Below are 12,365 nucleotides of genomic sequence, written 5' to 3' on the forward strand. Positions count from 1 at the left end.
TTAGGAAGACAGGCTGTAAGTGAAAGTTGAATGAATTTACTGCATTCCACCCACACTGTCCCCTAACTCTCACCCCTGCAGTTCTGTACATACTCATTTTCTCTATATTTGGAGTTCTTAATTCCTGAGAAACTCACTGTATTTTTGTTCCCCTCTAGGACATCTTTGAAGATGCAATGGAAACCATCTCTATGTGAGTAGTAACATGATAAAAATATATAGTAAAGAAAAATTGATGGCCCTCTTATGTAAAATGTGTGAATATTTTATTATTTTTTGAGAGTTGTGACTACTCCCAGAAAGAGATCACTGCTCTGTAATTCAAAAATTATGTTGTGATAATGCTTAAGAAACAATCTATTTAGAGTTACTAGCAAATTTATTTTTGAGTATTATTTCTTGTAACCTTAATTCGACTAAAACAAAAAAGAAATGTTTTCCAACAAATTTAACTTTGTTTATACCCAACCCTATGACATCTTGTTCACATATTTTTACATGTGTGACCTCATATTGAGAATTTTGCTTTTGGTGTGCACGCAATTTTATTACAAGCATTTCCTGTAAGTCTGCATCATTTGTGTACTGATTTTATATGATATCCTATTAGACCAAGTGGAACACCACAATTATCCATTTCTCCTTTGCTAGACATTTAGGTTGTTAACCATTTTAAAAAAACTTAAAACTAAGTAATGAGTATTTTCATGTATATAGCTTTGTCATGTTTTTAATTATCTCCAAAGATTAACTTCACAGATGTAGGATTATTGGATTATAAAGGATAGAGATTTTTATTGCTCTATTATTATATGCAATATGTTTAAAATTTTTATTTATTTATTTTAGAGAGAGACAGCATGAGCGGGAGAGGCAGAAGGAGAGAGAACCCAAAGCAGACCCCACGCTAAGTACAGAGCCCTATAGGGGGACTCAATTCTAGGACCCTGAGATCATGTCAGTGAAACCATGTCAGTGGCTTAACCAACTGTGCCATCCAGGTGCCCCCAATATATTTCAAATTGCTTTTCCAAATTAGTCAGCTCGGGCCACTGTAACAAAGCACCATAGACTAGGTAGCTTAAATAATAGAAATTTACTTTCTCATAGATCCAGAGGCTAGAAGTCTGAGATCAGGGTGCCAGTATGGTTAGGTTCTGGTGAGAGCACTCTTCCTGGCTTGCAGATGGCTGCCTTCTCTTGGGTCTTTACATGACAGACAGACAGACAGAGTCCTCTTCCTACAAAGGCACTAATCCCATGATGGGAGTCCTACTCTCAGGACCTGATCTATACCTAATCATCTTCCAAAGGTTTCGTCTCCAAACACCATTACAGTGGAGGTTAGGGCTCCAGCACGAGAATTTGGGGGACACAGTTTATTCCGTAATACTTTCAAAAGAGTTTTATTATCAATTTATGTGGTTACCAATACTGTGTAAGTGAAGTGGTTTAAAATGTAGCACCACAGGGCGCCTCGGTGGCTCAGTGGGTTAAGCCGCTGCCTTCGGCTCGGGTCATGATCTCAGGGTCCTGGGATCGAGTCCCGCATCGGGCTCTCTGCTCAGCAGGGAGCCTGCTTCCCTCTCTCTCTCTCTGCCTGCCTCTCCGTCTACTTGTGATTTCTCTCTGTCAAATAAATAAATAAAAAATCTTAAAAAAAAAAAAAAGTAGCACCACAGGGAGCATGGGTGGCTCAGTGATTGAGCGTCTGACTCAGTTTCAGCTCAGGTCATGATCTCAGGGTCGCGAGGTTGAGCACTGCATTGGGCTCCATGCTCAGCAAGGAGCCTGCTTGAGATTCTCTCTCTCCCTTACCCTCTGCCCCTCCCCCTGATCACCTTTGCTTTCTCTTTCAAATAAATGAACAAATCTTTAAAAAAAAAAAAAAAGTAACATCACCACTGGGTGCTATTTGAAATGGTTTTGCTACTCAAATAATAACTAATTGCTTACGTTTTAAAAAATTATTCTTTACTTCCATGGTTTACCACATTGTATTTCCTTTTATATAAGGTCTAGTCTTCTTTTACATGTTTAACTTTTTCTGTCTTACATATTTATGAACATTAAAACAGATACACAGTTTAATCTTTTGTTTAATATATATATATATTTATTTAAAGGTTTTTTTTTTTTAACTTATTTGACACAGAGATAGAGAGTACAAGTAGGCAGAGCAGCAGGCATAGGGAGAGGGAGAAGCAGCCTCCCCATTGAACAGGGAGCCTGATGTGGGGCTCAATCCCAAGAACCTGGGATCATGACCTGAGCCAGAGGCAGCTGCTTAACTGACTGAGCCACCCAAGCACCCCAATCTTTTGTTATATTTGCTTTAAATATTTTCCCTAATTGCTATTTTTCTTTATGTTAGTTACACACTTTTATGTTTTTCAAAAGTTTTAATGTTTATATTGTTGAATAAAGTTTGTTTATATGATTTAAAAAGAAAAAGTTAATTGTGATTAGGATTAAAAAATAAGCTCTTTATTTTGGAACAGTTTTAGATTTATAAAATTATTGTGAAGGTAGAACAGTATTTGGAAACAGATTTGAATTAGTCATAAATGGGTATTACAAATTCTAGGGCAACCACCAAGAGAAGAGAAGATATATAACTGATATATAAGAAAGGAGAGAAAATAAGATCATATAAAATACTCAATTAAAATCACAGAAAGCAGAAAAAGAGTAGAAGACCAAAATAGGAACAAAGAAGGGTAAAAAATAGAAAATAGTAATAAATATGTTAGAGACTAATCCAACCATATTAATAATCACTTTGAGTATCAGTGGTCTGTATGGGCCAATTAAAAGACAGAGATTATCAGCCTGGGTCAAAAAACATGATCCAGGGGATGCCTGGGTGGCTCAGTTGGTTGGACGACTGCCTCCGGCTCAGGGCGTGATCCTGGAGTCCCGGGATCGAGTCCCACATCAGGCTCCCAGCTCCATGGGGAGTCTGCTTCGCTCTCTGACCTTCTCCTCTCTCATGCTGTCTCTCACTGTCTCTCTCTCTCAAATAAATAAATAAAATCTTTAAAAAAAAAAAATGATCCAACTACATGTTGTCTATAAGAAACTCACCGTAAATATAAAGACACATATAGATGAAAAGTAATTGGATGGAGAAAAATATACCAAGCTCACTCTAATGAAAAGAAAGCAGGAGCGGCCAAATTAATTTCAGACAGAACAGACTTCAAAGTAAGGAAAGTTACCAGAGATTAAGAAGGACATTACATAATGGTAGAATGATCAGCTCTCCAGAAAGACGTGACAATTCTTGGTGTGTATGTGTCTTTCAACAGAGCATCAGAGTATATGAGGCAAAAACTAGTAGATGACTCTGTTATTATAGTTGATGCCTTCAAAGCCCTTCTCAGAAATGGACAGATTCAGTTGGCAGAAAGAAAATCAGTAAAGGTATAGTTGAACTACAAACGAAAACTAACCAAACAAAAACCCTTGCACTTAATGCAGCTGGATTTAATTTAGATCCCTATCTCATGTCAACCCTAAAATTGTTAGCCTACTATTCCAACACCATTAGCTGTTTGGGAACGAAAGAAAATTTATGTATGATGCTTCTTTTATCAAATAATAAATTCATTAAAATAATGGTGCTCTGTTTCTAAGCTTTCTGTTGTGTTCCTTTCATCTGTGTGTCTGTTTTTGTGTAAAAATTACTCTTTGTTCAACTGTTTTAGGTGTTTCAATATTAGTATGACTTGTTTTTAAAAGAACAGTGTCCCAACAATGACCTCTGTAATGGTGATGCTTTTGAACACCATGTCAACTTCTGAAGTATCTAGCATTTTATTTTTCATTCATTGCCTCTTCCAGCCTCTCTTTGGCTGTATATATCCATAAGCATTTTCTTTCTTCTTTTAATTTTTACTTCCCTGTCCTGCATAGGTTAGCAAACCCAAAGGTTTACCCATTCTGGAATTTATCTTGTTCTTTTAGATTTCTGGTGTATGTTATTTCTTGCATCCCTTAAGACAGTCTCTTAAACAGTTTTGTGTTTCCTTTTTAATGTTTCCAAAATGTTCTTGGTACATATTCTGGTATGTAGTAACACCTTATAGTAATATATCACCAGATATATTATGGTAATACATCCCCTAAGAGAGAAACTCACTTTTTGAAATAGAGTCCAAAGCCAGAATGGGTGGCCAAAGTAGATATTAGAGTTCATGCTCTAAAAACCTTGCCCTTTACCTGTAGTAATGGCCTCCATTCAGAGTCTGATTACAATTAATTTTAACCTGGTTCTATTAAACTTTGCTTTTTGGTGTAATTTTGCTGGAATTCCAGAAAGTATGGTGAGGAGGTAGCTTTAGAGGTCAGTTTGTTGATTGTGACAAGAAATGACAGTGAAAGAAGAAAGAAAATGTGTCATACAGTCATGGCACTCCAAAGCACAACCTCAGGGTTTTACCGTGCTTAGGTGTACACAGCTACATGTATCTTTCTGGAGAGGCCAGCCCTCGGATTTGACAGGCTAACTTGTACTTCAGTCCCAATGTCCCATTTATTGGCTGGAAGGCATGGAATTAATTTCTCTGAGTCTGTTTCTTCATCCTTCCTTAGATTTGGGAAAATAAAATGAAATTTAAATGTGATAATAGGAGTAAAGCACATAGTACGTACTCAGTAAATATTGGTACCTTCCTATTTCCCTCGCCCCCCCAATCCTGATTGATGTGCAGTCTCCAATGAGAAGATCATGTTCATAATTCTGTCTTTAAGATGTTGAAAAATGGTTAAATTATATCAAATATATTCCATTTAAGAAGGTAGAGACTTGTGTCACATATATTAAGGGAATTTTAGAATCACCAGAAATGTTTTAAAATGACATTTTGAAAGTTAATAGGATATACTTCATTCATGGGGAAACCTCACTTGGATGGTTCCTTTTATTTCCTCAACACAGAATGTGGTGTTTCTGTACTGAAGTCTCCTGTGTTACTGACCCTTTGTGAAATTAAAAATATTGCAGAAGTAATCCATTATTCAGTCTTTTTTCCCTTAACAAATTGTTTTCCCTGTGATTACAAATACATGTTAATTGTCAACAATTCTTCAGTTATTTTTTGTATGTGTGTGAACTTTTAGATTGTCCTTATTTCAGTTTGTCAATATTTTTCTCTTGTTTCCTCTTAAATTTGTGATGCCATGACATTCCTTTCATGACCCATTAGCTGCTAAACTTAGTAGAGCTCTTTTTCCTCATGCTGATTGAGCCACACATTTTGGTTTCATGTTTCTAGTGCCAGTAGGGAGCCCTCAACTTCTGTGTAGCAAGATATGGTCCCCATGCCAACCTGATGATTGATTTATTCCTGTGAATATTTTTACCTGAATTTCTAAAGAAGAGATGCAAGCTAACAGATGAGGGAGGCCTTAAGTTGTTGCCACTAAAGAAAACTATTTCCTATTCTCTTTTTCTGCTTAATGGATTTACCACTGCAGACATAGATTTTTCTACTTCTGAATCTTTGTGCTAACCACTGTGTTATTTTAACTGACTATTTTGGGAAGTTGCTAGGTTTGCAAACTGCTAGATCATACAAACATCTCCACCATTTAGAACTAGAAGGGAAAGAAGAGACTTTTTCTTTAACGATTAGTGGCACATTGAATGGGTCCTTTTTAAAAATTAAAATTGTTTGGGACCTTTCTGACTTGCTTGGCATAAGGAAATGATGTCTTGGGGAGGGACTGTAAATTAGACCCATGTTATGATCTATAGAAATTTGCCAGAGGGATTAGCGGTCTTGCTTCCTGATTTAACAATTCCCTGCTGGTGTGTTCTTCTTGGTTCTTGGCACAACCACCATCTCTGATAGTAGAGTGGTGGGTATAAAAAGAGTCTGTATATAAATTGACTGTGATATGACACACAAAGAATAAATAAAATGTTTCAGGGTTTCCAAAAGAGAGATAGGAATAGGAGCCTGGCACTGGCTCTGGGTTTTGAGGGATACCAGAATTACCCGACACACCTGTGGACCAAGTGAAGATGGGTCACCGAGGATACTTGGCCTCTGTCGCACAGAGAGCGTAGATTAACCACTTGGAATCTTTGTGACTTGGTAGTTTTTGTTTTGTTTTGTTTTTAAAGATTTTATTTATTTATTTGAGAGAGAGCACGAGAGGGGCTGAGGGACAGAATCTTCACTGAGACTCCCCACTGAGTATGGAACCCGACACGGGGCTTGATCCCAGGATCCCTGAGTTCATGACCTGAGCGGAAACCAAGAGCTGGATGCTCAACCCACTGAGCCACCTATGTGCCCCCATGACTAGTAGTGTTTTTGATTAATCTCTTTTTCATAAAAACCATAGGGGGCATGGAACAAAAATCTAATTAACTGGAGGGCCCTGGTGGGGGTACTAGTTAATTAAGATTTTCTTTTTTACTCAAAGACTGTTAGACGCAGGTGTAATGTGTTTGCAGCAGTGATCTCTTATATTCCATAGCATCTTATTAAGTTTTTGAATTTATCCTTACCTAGAAATGTGGATGTGTTGAATCGAGTCGTGAGGCAATGTGATGCAGTGGGGAGGAATGTGTTCATGTGCAAGAACGACTGTGAGTTTATCCTTACCTCCAGAAATTGAAATAGACATTTTTAACCGAAGGATAAGAAGCTTACGATGGAAATAAAAATATTTTGTAGCACAGCATTTCTTTTTTTTTTTTTTCCTTTTTTAAAAGATCTTATTTATTTATTTGGCAGACAGAACACAAGTAGGCAGAGAGGCAGGCAGAGACAGAGAGAAGGGAGAAGCTGACTCCCCACTGAGCAGCGAGCCTGACATGGGACTGTGTCCTTTTTTACACTTCTTTACACTTTTTCCTTCTTTACACTTTCTCTTTTGAACTGTATTTGTAGATTACAGTGGGATAAAGTTTTTAAGGTCATTTTGTTTTTTCTTATTAGGTTAGATAAACTAATTGTGATCCACTAGTTTGCACTGTTTAAGGTTATTTAAGGTGAAAGTTAGTGAATGCTAGCTGGAAAACATCTAGTTAATGTTTTTCTTCATCGTGGTGGAATTATAAATAGTAACTCCAGGCAGATTTGGATTTATTTTCATGTTTCTCTGATTTTGTTTGGCCCAACTCTCCCCTCGTAGGCAATACAATTATTGGAGAGGCCATACAAATTTGGAGAGGAACGGCTCCCCCCAGCCCACCTGCCTTTTCTCAACCAGGTTGACGATTACTTTGTTTGAAGATGGAATTTAAATTAAAAAAAAAATTTTTTTTTTTGAGAGCGAGCATGTGAGCAGAGGGGAAGGAGCGGAGGGTAAGGGAGAGAGAGAATCTTAAGTAGGCCCCATGCTCAGTGTGGAGTCCCATTCAGGGCTCCATCTTAGGGCCCTGAGATCAGCTCCTGAACTGAAATCAAGAGTTGGATGCTTAACCGACGTGCCACCCAGGCACCCCTACAATGGCATTTCTGTCATTATCTCATATGCCACTGAGGGAAAAAAAAAAAACAACAAAACAGAAGAATTTGATAGGAGACCTTGCATAAAGGAAAGAAAAAGGAATCTGTCATGCAGGAGGACATGGTAGCAGAGCTTGTGTATTTCAATCCTAGTACTAAGTAGGGAGGGAAAAGAAAAACCTCTCATGAAATTCTCTGCCCTGATAATTTCTTTTTAAACAGCCCTCTTGCAATGCTAACTTATGTCCCATAAAATGCCCATTTTAAGTGTACAATTAAGTGTAGCATATTTACAGAGTTATATAGCCATCACTATATGATGTTTCCAAAGCACTTTATATAACCTGAAATAATAGACACTTTGTGCCCCTTTACTGTCATTCCCCATTCTTGTCCCCACCCCTAGGCAATCACTAATCTAATTTCTGTCTCTAGATTTATCTCTGGAGACGTTTCATATAAGTAGAAGCACACAATATGTGTCCTTTTGTATTTGGCTTCTGAAATTCATTCATGTCGTATTGTGTATCAGTACTTCATTCTTTTTTATGGCTGAATAATATTCAAATATATGGATATACCACATTTTCTTTATCCATTCACAAGTTGACAGACTCCAGTTTTTGGCTACTGTAAATAATGCTGCTGGGAATAAATATACAAGTCTTTTGTAGACATGTGTTTTCACTCTCTGGCATACATACCTAGGAATGGAATCAGTGGGTTCTATGCAATTTTAACACTTTTAAGAGTTTGAATAACAAGCTGGTTTGTAGTCTGAATTTTAGTTATCAGTGTGGCCCAAACAACTTCAAGCAGGTCATTTAATGTTAAATGAATCAGATTGGTGGTACCCTCAGGTAACTGGCAGAAGCAAATGTAGATCCTCTCCTTAAGAACTTTGATCTAGGCCAAAGTTGCTGCCGGTTTTAAGGTGCATCCTGGTTTCAGAGATATTACATGATGAAAACGCGTGTGTCAGAGTTAATGGAGTTAGTCAATGGAAATCAAGTTCTCTAAAAAAGCCAAGACTGAGCAATATCCCTAGTGCCTTTCACCTGTATTGTCACTACTTGAATTGCTCTTCTTTGCATTGTCTTTTGTACTTTTAGGTGTCCTTTAATGATCTGTGACTATATTGGGAACTTCCAAAATGAGAAGTTTTTTATGGAAGGTTATTGGGGGACAGAGTGTATATGTACATTTAGAGTTAGGGTACATATATTCCATAAATGTTCTCTTTCACCCGTGGAGGAGGACTGACAGGATTTTGTAGCTTGAAGGAAAGCTTCTTAGTCTCCCTTTGATCTAGTTATCTCATATTCCGGGGAAGCCCAGTGGAGGAAGAAGACTTGGTGGTGTTGGCGGCAAAATGAATGGCTGGTGAATCCCTATGAACAGGGCCTTTGCCCCTGTGGTTGCCCTATCTGCGGACTCAGGAGCCTCTCTGTCACTCAGCCCCAGCTGGCAATGCCTGGGTTGCGTCTGAAAGCCAGAGGGACCCTGCTCCCTGTGCTGAGTTCCTCACCTCCTCCGTCAGGGCTCTTCTGCGCATGGCAACTGCTCTTGCTGCTCTGTCTGGGGCTGTTTCAATAGTTGTAATGGGAAATCGGTCCCGTCATTGCTTATGTGATCGCTCACTTGGATGTTTCCAGACACCTTAATGCACGTGTTACAGACTGAACTCGTGTTACTCACCTGCCTTCTTCATCTGAAACCTTGTCCTCTCCTGGGTTTCCCCATCTCCACTCACTTGCTCAAGCCAGATACTCAGGAGACCTCTTTGATTCCTTCTCTTTTCCCTAACTTCCGTGATACCAAGCCTGATGATGTTTACCTCCAGAATTTATTTCCCATCTCTTCACTTTTCACTCTCTCCTTTCTGTTTAATTAGCTCAAGGCAGTCTCAGGTTTGCCCAAATTACTTTAAGAGCAGCCTAACATGTTTTCTTGCCTCCTTTGTTCTCTGTCCTCCCGCCTTCCCAAAGGCACCCACTTCCCCCCTTCCCAATGGCACCCCATTCAGTCTCCAATCAGCAGCCAAAGCTATCTTATTTTTAAAGAATTGAATATAAAAAATTTCAAACATGTACAGAAAGCAGAGAGGATAGGAAACTGAATTCGCCTGTGCGCGTCACTCACCTTCAACAATTGTGAACCCAAGGCCAATTTTATTTCATCTATAACCCACCCCTTAGTTATTTGGAATTGTATTCTAGACATAATTTATTTCTACCTTTAAATATCTCAATATGTACTTCCTAAAAACGAAGATGTTCTCTTACAGAATTACCTTTTTAAGAGATTAAGTCAGGCAATTAACATTGATACAGAACTATTATCTAATCTATATGTCTTATATGGTATCATTTAGCACACAAATATAAATGATAGATCTCTTTTTAAAAGCATCATGAGACTGTTATCACACCTAACAAAATTAACAGTAGTCATCAAATATACTATCAGTGTTCACATTTTCCCAGTCGTCTCATAATTAATTGTTTAACAGCATGTTTTTTGAATTAGGGCAGAGTGATCCTTTTAGAAATTTAGAAATGAAGTTGTGGGGTGCCTGGATGGGCAGAGTGATCCTTTTAGAAATGAAGTTGTGGGGTGCCTTCAGCTTAGGTCATGATCCCATAGTCCTGGGATTGAGCCCCGCATCAGGCTCCCTGTTTGGGGGGAGCCTGCTTCCCTTCCCCTCTCTCTCTGCCTGCCTCTCTGCCTACTTGTGATCTCTGTCTGTCAAATAAATAAATGAAATCTTAAAAAAAAACCAGAAAGAAACGAAGTTGGATGATGACACTCCCCTACTTAGCTCCCGTCCATGAGTTTACGTGTCCCTGAGGATGAAACCCCAATCTACCAGGTCCACAAAGCTTGAGGCGCTCAGGCCCCCACATCCGGGTGGAAACCTAGTCCAGTGCACCCCCCACTCTCATTCACTGCTCTCCAGCCACAACCCTCCTTTAGGGTTTTGACTGAACAAGTTCTTTGCTGCCCTAGATTTGAGCTGGTGTCTCAGACTAGAGTGACTTCCTCCCACTCCTCCCAGGTCTTCTACCTGAGCAACCTCACCTGTCAGCTTGAATGTCTTCCTACCTTTCTTGATGACTCCACCTCAATGGGTTACTCCTTCCCCCGCTTCCCTATCTTGTCATCCTGTTTGTGTTTCTCATTTCATTTGTCATTTTGTAGTTAATTGTTGCTTGCTTTTGACCATCTGTTCCTTTGTTCTCTAAGTTTCAGGAGGGTGGGACTGGTCTGTTCTATTTGTCATGGTGTGCTCTGCACCCACGCACCATGCTTGGCATGTAGTAAATGCTCAATTTGTGTGTGTTGAATTAAGAATTCATTGAATTAATGTACCAGTCAGAAAATGTAGATGAGCCCTCAGAGTGGACTGCAAGGATTTCCAGTGCATTAAAAACAATCCAGGCATCATTTATTGAGAACTTTCTAAGTACAGGGCACAATGGTAATGGCTGTGATTGTTCAGAGGGAGAGTGAGTTAAAAGAACTTTTGGGGTGTGTTATTTATTTTATATTTTTTTTTAATGAAGATTGAGTTGCAGCTGGTTGGTTACTCAACCCAAGTACAGGCATAATTAGGTCATGGCCAATCGTTTGGGCATAGTAAATACTATCCTGGATTGTTGGAGTCTCCTTTGCCATTTCTTAACTCAGGGCTGACACTCTTTCCATTGGAGGGAATGTAAATGAGCTGTCAAAATCCTGAGGGAGATAGTGAGCTCAACCACCTTCTGTTAAATTTCTACCATCTTTTTCTGCCTTGTTTTGATACCTTCATCCAATAGCAACCTAAAATGACTAATAAATCCCCAAAAGCAGATACTCGAGAACTTTGCCTTTTGAAATGTGTCAAACATCTTCACTGCTTATGTTTGGAAAATTAATCACTCTCTCAGGTTCTCCCTTGCTCCCCTTCTTCCACTGTCCCCCTTTTGTGTCATTGTGTTTATAGAACACCATGGGGAGAACCTCTCAAAAGCGGAGTAAAATCTGCATTTGTGTATATTGTGTAGTTCAGTGTCATGTGTCATACACATTTAATAAACAGTCTGAAGACTTAGTCTAGTCTAAAGGACTCTGATACTGCTTAAAACTGAAAAGGTGTTTGGAGCACTGGTTGGCCCAGTTGGTTAAGCCTCAGACTCTTGATTTCAGCTCAGGTTGTGACTCAGGGTCATGGGACCCTCATCCAGCCCCTCACTCAGCTCAAGTCGGCTTAAGATTCTCTCCCTCTCCCTCTGTCCCTCCCATTTGTGCGCTCTTGAATGCTCTCTCTCTCTCTCTCAAATAAATAAATAAATAAATCTTAAAAAAAAAAACCTAAAACCTGAAGAGGTATTTGGGGATTTGTGTATGACTTTCATTATTGTGTAAGGTAATTTCTGTGTTATTTATTTTTATTGTCCAGAGTGAAAGTTTCAGGCTGGCAAGGGGAATTTTTTTATTACCTGTAAGCAGAATGTTATAACTAGATGTCCAAATGTGTTAAACCTCCATGTAACTCTGATGAGTTAACATTTTTAGAAGTATAGGCATAGTTTTAATCTCCCCTAGAGGCAATATAGTTAGGAGCTTTTGGTTTCTATTTTTGGCAGTAAGAAAGTTTTCTGCAGGGGTAGACTGACTTTACTTTTATGCAGTTAAAAAAAAAAACAACTCTGTTTGAGTGTGTGTTTGTGTGTGTGTGTGTGTGTGTGTAAAGTTCTATGTATCAGATCCCCATTGATTTAAGTGATTCTTTGCCATTTAAAAAGTTCACCCTCGATCTGAAAGAAATTATACCAATAATAAATTTTTTACTCTGATTAAAATAGTTCTGTGTACTTACTATAAGGAAATTAATTCCATGATCAACTGTTC

At 38.7% G+C, this 12,365-nt stretch overlaps 1 protein-coding gene across 1 annotated transcript in view; it reads left to right on the forward strand.

Annotated features, from left to right (window-relative positions):
• The window catches only part of TTC39B (tetratricopeptide repeat domain 39B), a 129,132-nt gene that overhangs the window by 38,880 nt on the left and 77,887 nt on the right, over positions 1 to 12,365 (forward strand). Inside the window, exon 2 of the mRNA XM_044265632.1 lies at positions 159 to 193. Within this exon, the coding sequence (XP_044121567.1) occupies positions 159 to 193 (35 nt within the window). The remainder of the gene's footprint in view (positions 1 to 158; positions 194 to 12,365) is intronic.

This window comes from Neovison vison, chromosome 9, assembly GCF_020171115.1.
Source record: "Neovison vison isolate M4711 chromosome 9, ASM_NN_V1, whole genome shotgun sequence".
NCBI lineage: Eukaryota > Metazoa > Chordata > Mammalia > Carnivora > Mustelidae > Neogale > Neogale vison.